This window comes from Parambassis ranga, chromosome 17 (genome assembly GCF_900634625.1).
Source record: "Parambassis ranga chromosome 17, fParRan2.1, whole genome shotgun sequence".
NCBI classification, from domain to species: Eukaryota; Metazoa; Chordata; class Actinopteri; family Ambassidae; genus Parambassis; species Parambassis ranga.
The window spans coordinates 12,247,516-12,269,491 of NC_041037.1; the positions used below are offsets into that span (position 1 = coordinate 12,247,516).

Consider the following 21,976-nt stretch of genomic DNA (forward strand, 5'->3'; position numbering starts at 1 on the left):
TTGGCAATGAAGTCTTATTAAATGTCATCAAAGACCACATAAGGGAAAAAACATTGCCAAAAGTGTCCTTGTTTTTGCTGCACACAGTCATATGCAGAGCCCAAAGCAAATTCTTCCTCCGGTCTATGTGTGTGTGTGTGTGTGTGTGTGTGTGTGTGTGTGTGTGTCCTCCAGAGGAACATGGAATGAATGATTTCATTACTGTGTTTTACAGCATCCACCCAGGCCATTTATGTTTCCCTCAGTTGTTTTTAGAAATGTAAGAAAAAGAAGAATGTCAGAGGTCAAAAGAAAAAAAATATTATGTGCTTAAACTATTAGATATTAATCCTTACTTTGCACATTCATGTAGAAGTTTGTGTAAGAGAATCACAGCTGCAAAATATGATTGTTTTTTTTTCCTAAGAAAAGTTCTTTTTTTATGCTTTCCCAAACATCATAACAGCCAAAAAGAATAATGTCATGGTATGTACAAGTGATTCATAAAATACATTTTATTTGGTCACTGGCTTAGTGGATATAAAACATTTAACAAAATACAGTTGTCACATTACCCAGCATCATCAGCCACCTATAGTGGACCTTTCTGTCTGTCTGTTGTATAATATAAACTGTCACTGTCATCATGTGTGACATGGCAAGCGCATGCTTGTAATTTATAGCAAACACTTGTAAACAAGTGGTCTTTTTATGATGCTTTAACACCATGCAAAATCCAGCGAGTGACAGTTTCCATTATGGAACATTCACTTTACTTTTTATATCCCCCATTGTGGAGTGAGAGGCCGCTGTTCGAATGTCTCCGCCGAAGAGAAACGTCTGCAAAAGGCCAGGCCAAGGTCATCTAGTTGAAACAATCCCTTATACCAGGTGCTGTATGTGTTTTTTTTTCACCTCTTGATCTTCCCTATCTCCTCACACAGTCTAGACAGGTACTGTGTGAGCTTCACCATCACAATGATGAGGGTCCCTCCGGTCAGCATGCAGGACGGCCACAGCAGCGAGTGGAAGACCACACTGTGGTCGTACAGCCGGGTCAGGAGGACGGTCTCCTGCTGCTCACTGGGGTCATAGTAACAGGAGACCTGCTGGTTCACCTTAAGACGTTCAGATATGTTCATGATCATAGCGTGCATAGCCACGCTGTCCTTCTGGCACCTGGGCACGTAGAAACACTGCAAGCATAGGAGTGGACAAGGTGGTTTAGAGGGCAGTCAGTCACTCATACTTTTTTTTTGGTGATTTCTGAATGCAGAATACTAACTAACATTGAACAGTGAGCGCCAGGCCAACATCTGACAGCCAGGGTCAACATTTGAAACGGTTCAGTAATTCGCAGTGTTTTCCCTCTGGCACAGTACTCACGTCAGAGCTGGCATCCTGGGTCTCTTCATTGTGAGATAAGCGGCTGACGCGGCCAGTGTTGTTGACGCTCACATAGACCTGCAGACATGGGTATTTGGACACTCTCCAGCAGTCTGACCCACAGTTGTAGGAACAGTTCATGTCTGCTGTGACCGTGGAGTTGAGCACAACACACACACCCTCCTCTGTCCACACACTGTGTCGACATTTAAATGGAGAAAAATCGGTGGGTCTCATGGAATGAAAACAGCTTATGTGCTATAATTAGTTCCTGGTTTCATAAAGTATTCATTTTTTTTGCAATTTTCAGGTTGAGAGAGCAGTGAAACAGTTTGTCAACAAGCAGGTCTAATCAATAAAACATGTTTCTGACAGGAAAAAAAAGATGGTGTATCACACATGTACCTGTCTGCATAGGAGCGTAATATGGTGATACAAAACACAAAATACATCATGATTGAGGACAGGATCATTCCGAGTCCCAGGAGGATGGCCCGGTCTTCTCCAGGCTTTAGAGCCGTCTCTGTATTTTTCTTGTCCAATATATCTACCTCTCGAAACTTCTGGTAAATTGACCTGAGGGTAGGAAATGAACATAAGAGCGTATTTCTGGAACGTGTACTCGTACCGGCCTGAAATTGTGTGAATCAGTTACCTCCTTTCATTTCCTCCCCCCGATCCTGCTGCTGTATTTTTGGCCCCTGCCACAAAGAACATCTTTCCTGATGATGAACGTCCTCTGCTGGCTGAAGCAGGCCGGAAAGACTGTTGAAAAGATCTGTGAACAAAATGAGAGCAATTTTTTTCCATGTTAAGCTGCTGCAGTTAAACACACTGAAGAACAAATCAGTACTTTCACAGGTATAATAACAGAGCAACACATCCTCCTTTACCTTTGGTGCATGTTTGCCGTCAGCTACACTATTTTTTGTTTAGTAAAGTTTGAAGTATGTGTTTCTTCTGCTAATACTGCACACTGCGGTTCCTCATTATGATGCGTGGGAGCAGGAAGCATGCCTCTCATATGGTGGACAGCCACCAGGTAAACATATCATTTTCCAACACAAAGAAACATCACAGAGGGCAAACAAGATGACAGATAGCTACGGATGAAAGGTGTTAATGCTGATGAGGCGTTCATGAAAAACCTACCTGCACACTTGTGCTGTCAACACAAAGTCATTGGGTCTCACCACCGACACTTTGCATGTGCTTCCACTGTCTGCAGGTCCTAGGATTGGAAGAAAATGCAGAGTTTGGTGCTTCATTTGCAGCCACAGTTAGTCATCAGACGAGAATCAATGCAAACCTTCTCTTTATTCCAAAACACCATTAGAACAAATCTCTGAGCTTATTATTTGTTATGTAAGGTAATGTGCTTTGTGTTAAAATGTTTTTAAATCTGTTCCATCACAGACTATAATTTAATTAAAAATGTTAATCAGTCAAGTGTGAGTCAACAATCACAGTACCAAATCAAACTGGTCATTTTTACTCCACTCCACACATTCATTTCATGTTTCATTCTGGACTCAGTAAACCCACATGTAAGCAGAATAAGCAGGCAGCTTTCATTTTTGTGGGGATAACAATTTTGGCAGCTCGCTGGGAGAATAATAGATGTTTGAAAACAAGCCAGCAAAGTTCCTGGTAGATGAGTAATTTCCTTATTGTGTTACATACGCAGCTGCTTAGGGGGAACTCTTGCTAAAAGACAACCCCAGAGTGACACAAAACATCTGACCCCGTTCTGTTGAAGCACACTGATAATCTCCAACTTCCACACATAACTGTACAGATTTCAGCCAAAGATGGACACACACACACTTTCAGACAGACCGCCTTATACTTGTTGTCTCAGCTTTACTGTCAAGCAAAACATTGTTATGGGACTGAGAGCTGTAAATGTGTTGGTGGCTGTGCCTCATGCTCCCTGCTGGCAGGACTTACTGTGGCAGCCTGATAACTTTAGGCTCAAAGAATGCCCTGTGACTATTCATACTGATATATGGGGGGCAACATATCATCATTTCATCTAAAGAATAAACAATATTTAAAAAAAATAATACTCCCTTTTTAAAAAAAAAATCATTTTAGAAAAATCTGAGGGCCTTGTTGGCATGAAATGGCTGAAACTAAACTGTGGCTGAAATTAACATCATAGTCACAAAGTGAAAGACATTCAGAGTGACAATAACCTAGACAGTCAACTAGAAGAATTGATTTTGGATGTATCCTATTTGTGTCCTCCTTCATATCGTTGTTTGTTCAAAAAGGCCACTGAGTCTGCAGCGTCACCACAGGAAGCTCTGCAGGGCGACAGTCTTTGTGTGTGTTTGAAGAGATGCTCCGACGGGCCACACACCAGCGTGGAACTGCTTACAGCAGCAGGAACGTATTGTTCAGATTTTCCTGTTATCAGTTTAATGAGTATCCTGAGCCAGAGGCAGGCCTCCCTGTATGTTCTGTACGGGTGTGTGTCCTCAGTTCATGTATCTTCCAGCTGCTCCTCTCCGATCTGAACACGAGAGTGAATGAGTGATAGTGCACAAATGTGGCACACGACATCATTCTTGGGCAAATGTTATGAATGGATTACTGAATGGGCCTTCTTCATCTGTTTACAAGTTTCTGAAGTTCACAGCCATTGAACCAACAGAAGCAGCAGAGAAGTCTGCTTCACCAGCAGTAAGGCAAAACAACCACAAAACTACCACAAAATGACCACAGACGAGATGCAAAAATGGCACACAACAATCAAGAGACACAAAACTACCACAAAGGATACAGGATTACATCACAGAGATGTACATTTATAACAAAACATGCAAAACAACCACAAAGAGACATAAAAATAAACACATAAATATAAATGAGAAAATACAAAATTGTATGTAGACACAAAGACAAGACAAGAAAACATGCAAAGCAATAGTAAAGAAATAAAAAGACATACAGCAGCCGCCTGGCTTGTGGTGGGTTTGTGTCTCTGCTCCTGAATGTATGTGCTGCTGCCTCCGGGCCTATTGTCTTATAATCCAGCCGTGATTGGCTCTGATGATCGTAACTTTCTCTGGATGTAGCTCATATTGCAGGGTGATCATAAAGCTAAAATAACAGTGAAAGCAGGTGATGTTTACAGAGGCGGTCTGCGGCCCTTAGTTTAAATCTTTTGCTTCGGTATGCGTTCACCTTAAATGTTTACAGTGATGGCACTGTGGGATTCCAGACCTGGCCTCCTATCACCAGACTCTTCGATCTAGATTGTCTATAAGCATGTAGGCTATTTTTTATTTTTTATTTTTTTGCCTTGGTCTTTCAGTGAATATTGCTTCACCGACATGTGTTCCAGTGTTTGGAAAGAAGGTCAGATGTCTTGCTGAACACGTGTATAACAAAGCGATAAACAAATAAAATGCCTGTGGGCATGTTACAATGGGATGTCAAAAGCAAATCCTCCCTACTGCATTTATAATGGAAATCTTTCTATTATGATTCATCAGGACACTCAGGCAGGACACTCACAGTATGTTCTGGTGTATCTCATACAGCAGGGCGGCCATAGAATCTGCCCTTTCCATTGTAAATCAATATATCTTGTGTCAACCCTTCTTAAGCACATGATGTGTGTGATCAGTGTTCACAGTTATTCTCCCTGGAGCCTGTAATAATCTCTGTCTTTTCACAGCCAGATTGCAGTAAGCCCCACATCATGTGTGTGAGTGCCGTGTGCTGAATTGAAATAGCAGTGGTAATATGTACAAACTCTAAGGTCCTACCTCTTGTCGCAAGGCTGTTATGATAATCCAGACTTTGTCAGTCTACAATTGTCAGCGGCGGCTCTCTCCAACATGGTCTGAGCTCCCAGGGACAGCAGCTGGCTACCTCTTATTTAAACTCAGTGAACAGGATGCCTGCCATACCTGTGTCAGTAATATGAGTTCTCTTTACAATGCCGTCATGCTTTAAATGACTTGGTCAGCCACAATGACCCTCCACTGTACCTCTAAAATAGCTGGCTCCAACTGGCTTCACCCCGGGCCCATTGCTATGCACGTCAGTTCAGCAGCAGGAATTCTAACACTTCTACCTTTCCATGAACAGTGTGGACACACTGTGACTAAGAGTGTGGCCACAAGGTGTCTCTGTAATCTAATAAACTAGAGGAGAGAAACCCAGCACACATACACACACATTACACTCTGTGTTGTTCTATTTAATTATGGCAACAAACATCGAAAGAAAGAAAGATAGTCAGCAAATACAGGTCAGTGATTATGCTTTAACTGTGATGAAATCTTATCCATAATCCAATTAATTTAAGAAAATGTTTTTATTTTGAAAATCTAAAATGTTACATTGTTTATTTTTTCTTGACATTCAGCTGTTTTGTGTGTCTGTTATTTCCTCAACAGTCTGATCAGATGTTTTTCTTCCCTTCGTGCTGACCCACAGCTGATGAGCATGATGAGCATCAACAGTATATATTGTAAGTGATTGTTAAAAATCTTGCAGCAGCAGCAGCAGCATCAGATTATATACTGTTAGAGCCCATTGCTTACACCACACCTTCATCACCTTCACCAAAGCCACATCCAGCTGATAAACTGACCATACACTATAATAATAATAATACAAGACGACGCCCCCTTAAGAGCTCCAGCGCATCGGGCCTCCATAATTATACCCTGCCTCTAGATTTTGCCTTTAAAGACTGCATAAGAGAAGAGAGGGAGAGAAAACATGTGCACAAATATAGCAGGGGGGGGCAGAGACTCAAGGACATGTGGAAAGGCATTTGTATTTATTTGAGGTAAAGCCTAAACATAGCCTGCAAAGTGCAGACTGTCTTCGAGTGCCACATTTGGAGGTGAAACAATGCAGTTATGGGGGGGATGAAAGGCGATTCGGCTCCTTTGTTTCTTGGGATCTAAAAATAGCTCCTGCTGAGCAGGCAGTGGAGCTGAGCTGCTGTCGTCTCACCGTGCTCGCGTTCCCCCTCATTTTTCTGTCTCTCACTTTATACGTGCATAATGCAGCATGCTAATGAGACATAAGAGGAGGTGAGTCGCAGCTCAAACGTGGTCATGTTTAGTCTGCTGTTAGTGATATTCATATTTTCGGTGGTGACTGGAGCGTCACCTGTGTGTCCCCCTTGCTGAAATAAATTACAAAGTAAGGCCAAGTGTGAAGGCTCTCCACCGCCCGAGGGATCAAAAGCATACATTGCTAATTCAAAATAATTGTGTTTTTTATGTTGAAGACTTCAGATGACACACGTTCGCATACAGCTGTACTCTAATAATGCACAGACACACAAATAAAAAGGCTATTCTGCTGTTGCTAAGGCAGTTGATGGAGCCCAGTCTTGTTATTGTCCTGCAGATCCCCCCCACCCACACCCACCCACACACACACACACACACTGCTGTACTCCCAGTCTCACATTCATGGAAGGAAGCAATGCTAATCTTATTTTATGGAGAACTACTTTTCTGTGCAGACACACATGTACATGTAGGCCTTATGGCAAACCCTGTTATCTTATATGGAGACACAGTGTGTGCTCGTACAGTAGGTGAAACTAGAAGAGTAGGATTTACAGTCAATTCACAATATTTGCCCCTAGAGTGAATCATATATTGCGTAAAGCCTGGCATCAGAGATGAGGAATTCGCCTCACATTTCTAAACCAGCAGCCAAAAACACCCTCGCAGACACAGTGGGAGTGATGGAGCACATATTTCTGTTCCTCCTGGCTCGAGGAGAGAGAACGGAGAGGCAGAACGTGGGAAAGCGAATTGTGAATTAACTGGTGGAAACAAACAGCAGCGGGACCTGTTCTGCAAAAAAAAAAAAGATCTGCAGTGTCCAAATCTAACCTAAATCTGTGAATATTATTACAAGCATTCCTACAAGAATCCCTGCAGCTTCTCAGTGAGGTAACAATGACTTCCAAACACATACACGTGAAAAGTGCGGCACAATTATCAAGGATGATGATAAAACATCCTGTTACATACATTATCTGCTGCAGAGTGATCCATCACTCAATTATCAGACAGACTATAAACACTCTTTTCACTGCCATCATCTGATAGCATGTAAATGCTGAACATCTGCAGCGTTGATTTGCTTACACAAAGAATGGCAGCTCTAGCCATTGTTTTACTGTGGTGGATGTTTTGTGTGTGTGTGTGTAAGTGCACAGTGTGAAAAATAAGAAGAGGCGAGTGTGCGTACATATGCTGCTCTAGTATCCTGGTTACAATCAGTGAAATAGACAGTGTTCAGGCTCTCCTGCCAGGTGTGTAGGCTACACATCATTTCATAACAAAACCAGGATGAGACACAATAATCAGGATACTCATTTGCATATTTGTGGTATGACAATAAGCCAGGCTGCACACTGCATGCTGCACATTTTTCCTTCTGCTGGGGGCAAGTCTACAATTTAATGGTCCCCAATTCAAGTGTTTCACGATATGTCGTCATCTCACTGTGGAGTTGGCTGAGGCCACTTAACTGGAGACATCCACAAATCCCAGTTGTGTCATTTGTGCATTGTGACACAACACATCTCATTCAGTCACCATATATAGAGTAAATCCTTATAATCCATATAATCCAAAACTAACTTGTTAGCATTAAGGCATTCATATTTATTGGGGGGGAATTTGAATGATTATAGATTATGTATTCACAAAAAAAATAAAAAGAATCAGTGTACAACACAGATTGCGCTGATGATGTAAGCTTGTTGTTGACTTTCCCAGTCTGAATGACTGAGCAGAGGATGGGGGCGGGGTGTCATTAATCTGTGGCTAGTGGTGACTTGGTAAGCGAAAATGAGGTGTAGTGGGGGATGGGAGAGGACACTGTTATGACTGGTGCTTGGCTGCGGGACAAACTTCCAGGGCCTCGGTATGTTTTTTTTTTCTTTTTTTTTTTCCACATCTCATCTGTCGGTTACAACGAGGAAACGCGGCTTCGTATTTGGTGTGAACGAGTCAAACGGATCAGGGCGTAATATTTTAATCCGCGCCGGAAGACGGGATTTCTGCTTTTGAAAAACACGAGGCGGTGTTTGATGGCTTTTTGAAAATAGGTTAGTTGTCGATATGTCATTTTGTTTTTAGAAAGGATTGTTCGAAATTAGCTGTTAATGTTACGTAAGTTACCCTCTCACTTTGCAATATTGAACCGAGAAGCCTGCGAACGCAGCAGCACATTCCCGCCGTCATGGGCTAATCGTTATATTGAGCTTTAGTGAGCGGCGCTTTGAAATAACAGTAGTTACAGGCAACTCATTTTCGCATGTTGGGTCACTCTACTGTGTCTAACGTCTGAAGCAGTTGCTGGCTTCTTACCGCCTGGCTTTAGCTTTAATATTATAACCTTACGACAATTAATATTTGTGCGAAAAGATCAATCTTGCAATCGATTAAACATCTAACATGGTCTGATTTGAACACAGGGGCCGTGGAAGATATCGCCATTTGAAAGGTTTTTTTCCAAGTAGGTACGGAATTGTAGCTACACTAGCATTAGCCTAGCATGCTAAGTTTAGCCAGCTAGTTAGCTAGCTTGCTTGGCAGGTTTGGATTGTTAGCGGGCTGACGACCTCACTGTACTCGTTAAAAATACAGCTCCAAAAACACCAATTTATTGCAATCAGCTGTTATCTACAACAATCAATTAAGACGGCGCTAGCCGGTATTTTGATTACACTGCTAGTCTGGGAGTTAATTGTTGCTGACCCGAATCAAATTAGCTAAACTGTAGTCCGCCTTGCCCGCCTGGCATGTGTGGTCAGGGGTACGGCCGCTGCCGTATGAAAACTAATGCTAAATCGCATGTTAGCTACCAAGCTAACGTTACTTACAGTAGCATCCAGCAGTGCAGACAAGACACCAGCCTAACGCAGAGTTAAGAAACAACAAACTTTTAATTGTAGCAGTTAAGTGTATTTAGTTTGTTTATATATAACGTTGCCTGTAATGCATTTTACCGACATATACTTTCACAACAATACTTCCACTTAGTGACCATGACATGTGGACATTGTTAACTTACCACGACATGTACTGAGTGACATTATAGTTACGTTTGGTAAATCTGGCGATGCAACCACTTGTATCATTACGCTAGCGAAGGAAGGGTGTTTTATGCAGAACTGTTCGTCGCCACTAACATGCAATCGGTGTCATTCATAGTGTAAACTGAGCTGGTGACAATGTGACTCAGACGGCGTGTGTTGAGGTACACACTTAAGTTTCCTCGGCCCATTTACTCACCAGTGTGTACAGAAGGATGGGCAGTGTATTTCCGCAAGTAGCTTGCCACGCAATCTGGATGGTTTATCTCCCGGGCAGATTAGCATGCTGACATAACTTGTATCAATGTCTCCATGTATTTAACATGCACGCCACCAATCAAATGTTAGGAAAGCAAGCATTGGAATCGACTTAACGTGAAATGGAGAGAAAAAAAATTCTCTACTGTATTGAATGCAGCATTATACAAAGCACAACAGCCCCTGGCCCCACATTAAGATCCAGCACTACAAGTCAGATGCCCATTGGTGTTTTTAAGGGGAAGCATCTCAGATTTATTCTACAAAATTTAAATAACAGGGGCATGTCTTTTTTACACATGTAAATGTACTTCTCTTGATAACATAATTTCAGTGATAGTCCTCACATAGTACAAATATCTACAGGGTGTTGGGGCTTTTAACATTGCTGACCCAGTTTTTTGTCATTGTCTGCTGGTGACACACCCCTTTGTTCATGGCACTTTCCTGTGGCTGACTTTTTACCCACTCGTGACACACAGCTGCTAAAATGTCCATTCTAATGACAGTAATTTGTCACAGCAGTGATAGAGAAACTGTGCGTAGTGTTAATATTTTGCAGAGTCTGTTGGGCTCCTGAATTGCTGGCTGCTACAGGTTGTAAAAGTATTACTCTGGTTACTTAAGTTGGAGCAGATTAATGAACAGGGGTGGGGAATATGGTCTTATTTGTAAAAAAGATGCCACTATGGAGTATTCTTATCTATTGATAAGACTACTGCAGTGTATAGATGGTTTTAATATATGTTGTTTAGTATTGTGATTGGATGTGGTTGTATATGATGACTGATGAATTGGAATGGGTGTATTCATGTTTTTTGTCTCTTTCTTAGGAGCTGAGAGTTCTTGTTGAGGACAGCAGCGCTATGATGCACCCCTGAGGACATCTCGATCACATGGGTACTGTATCTCAGTGTTTGTTGTGCTTTTGTTGTGAACATTTCAGAAGTCAGGTTTGCATATTAAAATGTACATTACAAGAGGGCAAATGCTTGGATGCACATATTGTTTACATGTAAAACAAATCATGGTGCTTCAGCTTTCTGAAATAACCCTCCTATGTCCTATCTCCCTGGTCTGATGACGCGTTGAGGTTTGTTTTGCTGTACTTAAGGTTCAATTTACTGTGGCACTGCTTTAAAACACTGGTCTTGTGTTGAAATTTGTTTTAAGGGAAGCCAAAACAATGGCTTTGAACCAAAGTAAATGTTTGCTAAGGGTGCAAAGTATTTATTCATAGGCCAACTCTTTTCAGGAATCACTATTTTTTTGGGACACTGCGTCCACACTGTGGAGTCCTGTTTGGCAAACTGTGTGTTTGTACAGTTGACTTATATGTTGTCCTTCATACCTGTGTAAACTATTAAAAACATTTGGTGGTTGGTCTTTGTAAGTCCATCAAGTCCATCTCAGTCCAGTCTAAGAGTGTGAGTATTAAAGGGAAAAAAGCAGAGGAAATTACTTCATAAACCGCTTCAGAAATGATACAGAAATACAGTGCAAAGACTAATGAAACTGATTTAATACTGTTTGTATCTTGCAGCAGTTTGTCTTTTCATTAGGTCTGATTTCAGCACATACCTCTGACTTCTTACTAACCAAAGCTTTTTTAAAACATCATAACCCAGGAAATGTGCTGTAATATACTGCTGGGTGAAAGTATACCAGCTCTTATGTTTCAGGTAGTTACTGGATGAAAAGCTTACTGGTGTAAATAAGCACTAAATCAGTGCTCTGACTAAATGGTTGTCAGGTGATGGTGCTCATAAAACATTCAAATATTAAACAGACCATCCGGCAGAGGAGGCGGCCCCATTAGCCTCGTAACAGTGGAGTGACCCTGTTCACTGCTTCTTCACCACTTGCATGGTGATGACATTTTTTCAGCGCTCTTTGATGGTCAGAGTAGTGTCAGATAAACAAGGTTGCTGTATCAGAATGGTATAGGACAGCAGATATTTTGTTGAAATCACGCAGCATAGGAAAAATAGGTGTTGTATAGCATTGGTGGTGGTGTTTTATCATTTTTGTTCTTTTTGAGTTCTAGTGGTATGACTTAATTCTGACAAACTCTTGGTGACTTCCTGACCACCTTGTTAGGGTTTGCTGAGAGACTTCCACTAGATTCCAGACCTCTTGCTTCAGTTGGTCTTGGATCTGAGCTTTTGGGATGCGGCTGGAGACATATTGACTTTTTCAGCAGGCTGGCATGAGGGGAACAGTAGATGTTCTGTCTCTTGTCCAGACCCCTTGTTTATTTCCACAGTCCCATTTAAACAGTGCGGGTTCTGCATGAACAAATATGGAGGACGAGCACAAGCACTGTAGAATGAGTTTAAAACCCATCTAATGCAGACGTGTTGGTATGTAATTATTTCCAGTTGTAGGTTAATGAATGGAAACTGGTGCTGTGCCAAGAGCCAGGAGGCTTCTGCAGCCACCAAGAGTTGAGAGGTGCAAGATATTATTTATCAAATGATGTTTGTTAACGTCTCAGTTTTTAAAGTTGCAAGGTGATCTTATTTTGAACCTCTTCCTCCTCTTTTTTGTTGGAAACACATTTTAAACTTGATTTGTACATTGTTTGATGCCATCAACACTTTATTTACCAAACCTTTGTTCTCTTTTTTGCCTTCACAGGCTCCTATCCTGTGCTGACCCAATGGTTTAATCACCAGGATTAAAAATGAGCATAAGCAGTGATGAGGTTAATTTCCTGGTTTACAGATACCTGCAGGAGTCAGGTACATTTTATGTTATTCATTCCTTGGAGTAAAGTCGTATTTGAAATAAATGACATCAGTTTTACTAGTGGTGTAAATGTAATGAATACATTTTTTTTTTTTTTTTTTTACAAATAACCTTTATCCAATTATTCTAAATGATCCATTCCCCCTCCAGGCTTTTCCCACTCAGCATTCACCTTTGGCATAGAGAGCCACATCAGCCAGTCCAACATCAATGGAGCCCTGGTGCCCCCTGCTGCCCTCATCTCCATTATACAGAAGGGCCTGCAATATGTGGAGGCTGAAGTCAGCATCAATGAGGTCAGGCTCTATCACATTAGGTTCAGCTATTAATTATTTAATTTTTATATACTCATATATACATTTTTTGATGATCTGCCATGTTGTTCATCCATTCCACTATTATGCTACTTTTCTCTGTGTAGGATGGGACCTTATTTGATGGGCGGCCCATTGAGTCGTTGTCTCTGATTGATGCCGTGATGCCAGATGTAGTGCAGACCAGGCAGCAGGCCTACAGAGACAAGCTCGCCCAGCAGCAACAGGCGACAGGTAGCGGCAGCAACACAGGGCCACAGGGAAGCACCAAGAATGGAGAGGGTGCTGCCAATGGGGAAGAAAACGGATCCCACGCCTTAGCCAGTAAGCAGTCTCACATTGTAAAAAACAAACAAACTCTGGATCAGCTTCTTAACAAACAGCTGGATTTTCCTGATTTTAAGCCAAAAAGGTGGCTTACATATTTGCCTAAAATAAAACTGAAAGCTTTTCAATTGGAGGTGGGTAGAGTGGACTAAATTATTGTCACCCTTAACTTATATCAAAAGACTCTTTTTGTATGCATGATTTGCATTCCAATGACAGCTACAGTACAACATTTGAATTTTGCTATGTGTAATAGATCTGTGGTTTAAATGGTATTAAATAAGCTACTTATGTGTTCCTTGTGGAAAGCTGTGCTCATGGATTTGTCCGTCCTTTGTTAGTACAGTCTCCTTTGGCTTTGCCGACTCAATTTTCCTGTGGTGCAGTTGTTTTCACCGTAAAGGAAAATAATGTTCAAAATTATGTTCAAATTTGATTCCTCTGGAACCTTTGGTGGGGGTCAGATTGAGGTTCACATGGGCTTCAATATATCAATATTAAGTAACTCAATTGTATTCATTAATTAGACATATGTTGTACAGGCTTTTTTTGGACAAGGTTTAATTTGCCATGATCACTCTGTTGTGGGCCTATAAGTGCAAGTTTGACACTCATGCCAGTGGGTTTTGCATGCAAATCTAGAGTGACTAGAGTGACTGCTTGTTGGGCTCCGAGTGCTTCCAAAACATCAGTGACCTACAACACAGTACAGTGCTGCTGTTTCTGTGTGAGCACACTGAAACACTAAAGCGCATCCTGCCCTGTAAATCCACAGTTGGTTGGCTTGGCATACTCAATGCACCACCTTCATTTTACTATTTAAATCTTGTTTAGAAACACTCCTTTCGCCACTCAGTTTAAGTTAATGTCAAGTAAGAGATGTACATTTGTGGCGCTGGGCTGGTTTGTAGGAAACTGCAGGCTCGAGGTGGATGATATGGAAAAAATATTACCACAATTACTTTTCTTCACATCAGTTCATACTTATATATTTCCATTTAAATCTAATTACTATTTAGCAGTGTGAAATACAGGAAAAACAGTTTAAACCCCATTCCTGGGATGGGCCACAGTGACTTGTTCACCATGAGAATCATTGCTGCTTCTCTGTACCCGTCCCTCCATGAGTGTATTTGTGTGTTTAGGGTGCACCCTGAATATGGCCGTATATTGCCCTTGTGCTCTGGTGTAGTTAGGACTTGTAGTGTGAGTGTGTGATTTTGTGTGCACACATAACCTGTACACATTGTTCTGTTCATTTATAACCTTGTCTTATTTTAGATTACTTTTTTTATTTACCCTATGCACACTTTTATTATATGTTACTTGTTTTATGTATGTACCAAATCACTAAGGAAAATTCCTAGTAATGGGATTCTTCACTTACATAGCAATAATACAAATCTTATTCTGATTCTAACACTGTCACTAGAGTTTTCATTAATATCATTTTTTTTATCTCTCCCACTCCTTTCGTGTTGGTGTGCATTGCTGTAGTAGCACACTCTTTTACACTCAGGCAAAGTGGGTATAAACAGCATGCAATCTTTACATGCAGATTAAGACAAGTGATTGTTGCACATATTTCTGTCATCTGTTATTGAGTAAAATGTCCAATGTGTTTTTATCGTGATCCTATTTTGAGATCGTTGTTAAATGCGATGCACTTTGCTTGCCAGGTTATTTTATGGGTGGTTCATTTTCAAGTAATAAGCTATTTCAGTAGAAGTGGAAGCTTGTTACATGTTGTCCCTTAGCCTTGCAAATTGCCATTGTATTGCATCTTCAAGTTCAACAGCTGGACCTGAAAAATACTGGTATGTAAACCCCTAGTTTTTGTTCCCTTCTTGTAGATCACCACTCGGAGATGATGGAGGTGGACAGGGATGTGGAGATTCCTCAAAGTAAAGCCATGGTCTTAAGGGGCCACGAATCTGAAGTTTTTATATGTGCCTGGAACCCAGTGAACGACCTCCTTGCATCTGGGTTAGTATTACCATTCTATCACTACAAATAAAAAAATTAAAGCATATCTCATAATATTGCTGTGATGCTAATGTGCCACATTGTCCAGTAACAATTGGAACCCAACTGCAAAAAAGAATTATCATTCAAACCAGACACCACTGATGTCTGGTGTTACATTTGGTACAATATTGTAGTGAGTGGCACAAAACAACGCTAACATGAATGAGTGTTGTGCTTGTAAAACATTGTAATAGGGTTTGTATTTGGTTATTTTTGTTGAGGTTTGATAGAATGCCTTTAAACCCCAACAACCAAACTGATTTTACAAAATCAAGCTGCACTGTGCCTAAGCTCGAGTTGTCCTGTCTCTGCTAGGTCTGGGGACTCAACAGCACGGATCTGGAACCTGAGTGAGAACAGCACAGGCGGATCCACCCAGCTGGTTCTGAGGCACTGCATACGGGAAGGGGGCCAGGACGTACCCAGCAACAAAGACGTCACCTCACTAGACTGGAATGTAAGTGTGTGTGTCTGTCTGTGTGTGTGTTCTGAGTGCAGTTTATTGTACTGTAGTCTATTGGTGTGTGTGCCTCACCACTACGTTTGCTAAAGGGATTCCTTCATTCCAGTCATCTCTCTCTCTCTCTCTCTCTCTCTCTCTATATATATATATATATATATATATATATATATATGAATATATACATGTGTTTTTTTTTCAGAGTGAGGGCACATTGCTAGCAACAGGCTCCTACGATGGCTTTGCTAGAATATGGACAAAAGACGGTAAGACCCCCAGTATCTACAGTCACATAGCTTTCTAAGCAGCATACATGTGTGGTTCTTTTGTGAGTTGAATTTGGTTATATTTTCAGGTAACCTGGCCAGTACTTTAGGTCAGCATAAAGGCCCTATATTTGCACTCAAGTGGAATAAGAAAGGAAATTTTATTCTCAGTGCTGGTGTAGATAAGGTAAGCCATATTGTGCTTCATCTGTGTTTTATATCATTGATACATTGCTTCAGACTGCTGGTCTGACAAAGCTTGCCATTTAATGACATGATCTTGGCCCCAGATGGTTATTTTATGCAATTATATAAATTGAATATAGATGGTCACAATAGTAAACAAAAACAGTTTCGTGAAATATGTGATGTACATAGTTTCTATTAGCAGGGTTGTCTAGTAACCGGAAGGTTGGTGGTTCGATCCCAACTCCTCCCTAGTCACTGTTGTGTGTTCTTGGGCAAGACACTTCACCCTAGCCTGTGGCGCCTTGCTAGTCATTGTATGACACTGCTTGGCAGCAGCCGTAAAGAATTTCCCTCTGGGATTAATACAGTATCTAAAAAAAAAAAAATAATAAAAAAAGTATATGAATGTCATGCATGTGGACCACAGATCAGTGGATTGTAATCAGTGGATTGTCATCAGTATGTATTTTTATCAAACACGAAAGACCGAGTGGTGAGCGAGGCGTAGTCATCACCTTTTGACAAAGCTAATGTTACACATGGCTCAACATTGCCATCTAGTGCAATACAGTGTAATGACAGGCACCGTGCCCTGTATATCTTCTTCGACAGTGCACATTATTAAGGTCATCTGATTGTGAACTGCAGAAGACACGAAACACCTTTTTATACTTTTTTACATTCTGTGTAATGTTTTGTTTTGTCTGTTGGATGAAAAAAAATCAAGTTATGAATAATAAAAATGTCCTCTTTCAAACAGACAACAATTATTTGGGACGCACATACAGGAGAGGCAAAGCAACAATTTCCTTTCCACTCGGGTGAGTGACAGGAGCCAGCTGGATTCCACGTGACTTTTCACACAAGAGTGTATCTGTTTTTAGACAGATGTTACCTTTTGCTGAAGTGTAGGGAGACCGCAATGATAATAAAGTCATTTTTCTTTCATTAGTTCTTTCTACACACTGGTTGATATATTTGATCCTCCCTTGCACCAATTTTCATTTAGTTTAACCATAGTGTAACATCGACAGACAACCCTAAAAATGTGCATTTATATTTTCTCTCAAAGCTCACTGCTGAAGCAGCCCTAAACTGTCTCTCTGCCTCCCTACAGCACCTGCTCTGGACGTAGACTGGCAGAGCAATAACACTTTTGCCTCCTGCAGCACAGATATGTGCATCCATGTCTGTAAGCTAGGACAGGACAGACCGGTCAAGACCTTCCAGGGACATACGGTAAGACCAATCTCTTCTACAGTAGCTCTGCTTTCTCACATGGAGGGAAACTCTTGCCTTGGTCAATTACACTTCTTTTGGATAATATGGTCACTATAGTTTAGCTTATTTGACTGACTGTGTCTCAACTGCTTGTGCACATCAGACACATTTGCTCTTTGTGTTTACTTGAATCTTACTCTCTAGAATGAAGTGAACGCTATCAAGTGGGATCCAACTGGCAGCTTGCTGGCATCCTGCTCTGATGACATGACACTTAAGGTCAGTTTTCCTAACAAGTTGATGGAATGGATGTCACCTGGTGAAGAACAAGACAAAAATTGCCTTTATCAGACATTTTCCCTGACCTGAAGTGTGTGTTTAAGTCACATTAATATCTGTTTCCTTTTTATTGCCTGCATATTTTGTGACATAGATCTGGAGTATGAAGCAGGACTCTTGTGTCCATGACCTCCAAGCCCATAGTAAAGAAATCTACACCATCAAGTGGAGCCCCACAGGCCCTGGGACCAACAACCCCAATGCCAATCTCATGTTGGCAAGGTAGTCTATTTCTTTGAGATGTAATGTGTTACAGAGTCTGTATGAAAAGATGTCAAAGAGATCCAACTTGGCTTATTACTTCAGCAAGGTCTTTGTAACCTGTCATGTCATCTCCAGAGAATTATTCAAATGATAAATGTATCAGCCTTGCTGGCTCTCCATGTAGGACATCTACTATTTTACACATGATTTCTGAGTGAATCTCTAAATTTTCTTTACACTTGTCTGTGAATTGGAAAGCAGTTGCTTCGGAGTAGAAGGATGAAGATAATAACTGATCTGATGGACACAGCTAGTTTTACTAATAAGGAGCTCTCATGTCTTGTGGACAGGCTATAGTTTATCGTTATGTGTTACACCATGTGACGCATGACATTGTCCCCTCTTGCTCCGTCTATAGTGCATCATTCGATTCAACGGTGCGTCTGTGGGATGTGGAGCGTGGGGTGTGTATCCACACACTCACCCGCCACCAAGAGCCTGTCTACAGTGTGGCCTTCAGTCCTGATGGCAGGCACCTTGCCAGTGGATCCTTTGACAAATGTGTCCACATCTGGAATACTCAGGTCTGGGCCAAAACGTCCACATTCTAACATGTTAATGAACACACAACCGAAGCCATTACTTGTCATTGTTAAATCTATCTCTATGTGTGTGTTTGCAGACGGGTGCTTTAGTCCACAGCTACCGAGGGACGGGAGGCATTTTTGAGGTGTGCTGGAATGCCACAGGGGACAAAGTAGGAGCCAGTGCGTCAGATGGATCGGTGAGTTTTCCAGCTGGGACGCTTTGTCAAACACATAATAACTGCTGCTGAAAGTAGCAGCCACACACAGGCACTCTGACCGGTGTGTGCAACATTCACGCCAGCATGCTGACCTTGGAAATGTTTGTGAGAACCCCTGTGTATTAAAGGTTTGACCCAGGTAAGCTAAAATGATAAATTATCAGATTCAGCGCTGACTTCAGACTAGCTTCTGCAGGAGGTAAAAGTTCAGTGCTTGACTTATCACATTGGAAATCCGCTCCACCAATCAGACATGCCTGTGGCTAAAGGACATGTGCATAAAGTCACAAGACCGATGACTAATGCAGGCAGGAGTGTGTCAGTGGTGGGGTGGTTAGCGAGGTTTTGAAGATTGAAGGGATTGCATTTGAAACTGAAAGTCTTTCTAACTGTGGCTTTTTATGTTTCAGGTTTGTGTACTAGACCTAAGGAAATGACACACATCTGGGGGAGGCATGGACCGACTACGAATGTGTACATAGCCAAAATGACTGTCCCTGCCTGTCCGCCACACTGCTGTAGTCCCATCAGATGCCATGGCCCACCACCACAGCCAATTGGAGTGCTCCCTCCCTCATGTACACACAAAGAACCACATCATGGCCACATACAGATTTCATGCTCATGCATCAGACATACCAACAGGTCTGTATGGACATTAGTTTTGCTCCTCAGACCTGAAGGAGGAAGCATTTCTTCACACAGTATACACAGTACGGTCACAAAACAAACCAAAACACCAGGATTTTTTTTCTTTCCTCTTTTTATCCTTTGTATCAGAAATGTAAAGATTTTTGTTCTCTGTTGGTGTGTGCATATTGCATATGTCAGCATTTGGTGTCCTGTGGACATTGTTGTGTTGAATTTGGATTTTACTGATCTCTGTGGATTTTATATTACATGTAGGGTGGGAGAGAAGAGAGGTGGCGTTGAGTCATTTGTCTTTTAAAAGGGGTATTCAAGAGTTGTTCATTGGGAGATTCATTAAGTTACTTATCTACAATCTTTATAGCTCAAAAATGCAGGAGGTATTTTTTTATCTAGTATGTTGAGTTTTTGCCATTTTTCTAACAAAGTGTGAAGCAGTTCATGAAAGGGTTAATTGTCATTTTGTACCATTTTAATTCTCAGAAATAGTCTTCAGGTGTTAACAATTAGGCAGGTTAAGGAAGAGCCCTGAAGACTTAATAATCTCTAGTCTAAATGATAATCTGTGTAGCCGTAAACCGTCACATGATGTATGTGTATAATTGCAGCTGGCTACAGGTTCACTAAAATGGCTCATTTTGGGTCTTTTAATAAATGACTGTGCTTTTGTGTCAGAAGTGAGGGAACACGGCTTGTGCTGAGAAAGAGAAATAAGAACACAGGCCCATATCCAGTCATAATAACAGTTACAATAATTGCTTGTTACTCTAATTAATGGCTTGTTGCTAACAAATGCTAAATGATAATCAGACTGAGTTGGTATAATTATGTCCCGTTTGCCCTACCTGCTCGTTACACTTGTATTGCAGGCACAGGGTGACACCTCCTGTTTTTTAACACTGAACGTTTCCTCAAGAGAAATGGCTCTTTGGCGGTGCTGGACTTCATGTTCTAGTTTGCCACTCTGTAACGTGTTCAGGTTTCCGCTCCCATGTCAACCTCAGTACACACTACAGCCCTGCTTTGAATGGCTTTTGTCACACAGTTGGTATCCAGCATTAATTCAAATAAACACACACACACACACACTCTGGAGACAGGCTGTGTTTAAGCCTATGCACAGATAGACAGCGCTTTTGTTTGTAGGTGGTCAGAGGCAAGTCTGTGCTTGTTGTTGAAAGCAGAGGTGCAGCATATGACTTGATGTAACATGATATCTGCATATAATATATATGAATATATATCTGCTATTACAGAGGGGATTCTTTTGTATGCCACTCCTATGCTAAGGGTGGATATTAAAGTAACTTTTTGAAGACGCTTGATATATAGTCTGTGGTGTTGTTGTGCATCACTGACAGTCACAACCATGAGGAATGGCTTTTTATAAAATACCATTAAACAGTCATAGCTAAATAAATAATAATAAAAAAAGAGTAGCCCTGTGGAGGGTTTTTTTTCCTGCACTTTAGAGTAAAAATGGGGAAACAGGGAGGTGTGTTTATTCGGGCCATCATAGACACATCTGACATTCAAAATGCTCTTAGGATTAATAAGAATCGATGCAGAAAGTCTGCAGTGTTAGAGCGGGTAAATGAAGGGGAGTAGTGTCTTATCTGATTTCGTGGGTACACTAAAGTCGAAACAAGCAGAACTTTGTGGCATTCCAGGTCTCATCTTGTAGCCATAACAAACATCTAATGGTTTGATGCATTTTTGTTCAGAATGTTACTTGTTTGAAAAACAAATTTTGTACCGAAGCTAAAGATTATTTTGACATTTGCTTTAATACAGTCGGCAGTGATTGGACTGCATCACAAAGACACTATTTCAAATGATGTCTATGACAGTGGAATGGTATTTTATAATGGTTTGTTTTTAGACGATAAGCTTTTTACACAGCATTCAAGTGAGTTTGCTACTTTTCTTTTTCGTTCCTACCAAAAGTACTAATGTTAATTCTATCTTTGCTATGTTGGAGAGCCCTTGAAGGTTTTGTACTTATCAAAACTTTTGTAATTATGATTTATTTGTAGCTACATTACTCAAAATGAACAAAAATATAGAATTTGGATTGAATTGTTGATGTATGATAACACAGAACATGTAAATACCAATTTGCAGGTTTCTTTTTTTGTCTTTTCCCTCACCTATGTTGTACTCTCTCTCTCTCACTCACATGGTTGCAGTCTGCAGCCTCCTGATCAGACTGTTGTAATATCATTCAGATCCCAAGGTCTGGAATAAAATCTATTTTGATAATATCAGAGTTGTTTTTTTTCCTCCTTTATCATTGATTCACACACTGCTGCAATATTCCACACATGATGTGATCTATATATATATATATATATATATATATATATATATATATATATATATATATATATATATATATATATATATATATATATATATATTTAAAAAGTCCTGCTAACAAAGTCTGGTTCTTGCTGGGATGTTGCTGTGGCACTATTATCATAAGGGGCAGCTCCAAACGTGCCCATTTCATTTGAGGGGGATGTGTGCAGATTGAAAGGCTGCAGACACTGTTAACACATAGGCGTCGCTACCATTATATCAGAGGGGGACGTGTCCCCCCCACATTTTAAAACGGCCCGTTTGGACCCCCCCACATTTAGTGAGTAGGAAACTCCACCTAACGCTGTTTCGATTGCTCGTGAAAAACTCCGTTCCAGTTGG

At 41.0% G+C, this 21,976-nt stretch overlaps 2 protein-coding genes across 5 annotated transcripts; one reads left to right on the forward strand and one right to left on the reverse strand.

The window, feature by feature from the left end:
• Nucleotides 1-864: 864 nt before the first annotated feature.
• On the reverse strand, nt 865-9,783 carry LOC114449826 (calcium-activated potassium channel subunit beta-2-like). Its single transcript, XM_028427660.1, has 6 exons — nt 9,663-9,783; nt 2,518-2,596; nt 2,021-2,143; nt 1,771-1,941; nt 1,366-1,561; nt 865-1,175 (listed from the first exon to the last, which is right to left on the reverse strand). The coding sequence occupies exons 3-6, from the start codon at nt 2,080-2,082 to the stop codon at nt 891-893; spliced, it is 714 nt and encodes a 237-aa protein (XP_028283461.1). The 5' UTR covers nt 2,083-2,143; nt 2,518-2,596; nt 9,663-9,783; the 3' UTR covers nt 865-890.
• LOC114449825 (F-box-like/WD repeat-containing protein TBL1XR1) lies at nt 8,200-21,537 on the forward strand. 4 transcript variants are annotated; one of them, XM_028427656.1, is made up of 16 exons: nt 8,200-8,289; nt 10,555-10,621; nt 12,362-12,465; nt 12,623-12,768; nt 12,894-13,110; nt 14,967-15,099; nt 15,457-15,598; nt 15,804-15,867; nt 15,957-16,054; nt 16,817-16,877; nt 17,174-17,295; nt 17,482-17,556; nt 17,711-17,838; nt 18,239-18,404; nt 18,503-18,604; nt 19,036-21,537. In XM_028427656.1, the coding sequence occupies exons 3-16, from the start codon at nt 12,408-12,410 to the stop codon at nt 19,060-19,062; spliced, it is 1,539 nt and encodes a 512-aa protein (XP_028283457.1). In that variant the 5' UTR covers nt 8,200-8,289; nt 10,555-10,621; nt 12,362-12,407; the 3' UTR covers nt 19,063-21,537. The 4 variants fall into 4 exon arrangements, with proteins under 4 accessions (XP_028283457.1, XP_028283458.1, XP_028283460.1 ...); XM_028427657.1 differs by lacking the exon at nt 8,200-8,289 and adding an exon at nt 8,327-8,473; XM_028427659.1 differs by lacking the exon at nt 8,200-8,289 and adding an exon at nt 8,700-8,887.
• Nucleotides 21,538-21,976: the final 439 nt, after the last annotated feature.

Bases quoted from the DNA above. Each gene is read 5' to 3' on its own strand.
- LOC114449825 (XM_028427656.1), top strand. From the start codon at position 12,408: ATGAGCATAAGCAGTGATGAGGTTAATTTCCTGGTTTACAGATACCTG. The intron at 12,466-12,622 runs GTACATTTTATG...TTCCCCCTCCAG, and splicing joins CAGATACCTGCAGGAGTCAG to GCTTTTCCCACTCAGCATTC. The intron at 15,868-15,956 runs GTAAGACCCCCA...TTATATTTTCAG, and splicing joins TAGAATATGGACAAAAGACG to GTAACCTGGCCAGTACTTTA.
- LOC114449826 (XM_028427660.1), bottom strand. From the start codon at position 2,082: ATGTTCTTTGTGGCAGGGGCCAAAAATACAGCAGCAGGATCGGGGGGA. The intron at 1,942-2,020 runs GTAACTGATTCA...TCCTACCCTCAG, and splicing joins GGGGGAGGAAATGAAAGGAG to GTCAATTTACCAGAAGTTTC. The intron at 1,562-1,770 runs GTACATGTGTGA...ATGTCGACACAG, and splicing joins TTACGCTCCTATGCAGACAG to TGTGTGGACAGAGGAGGGTG.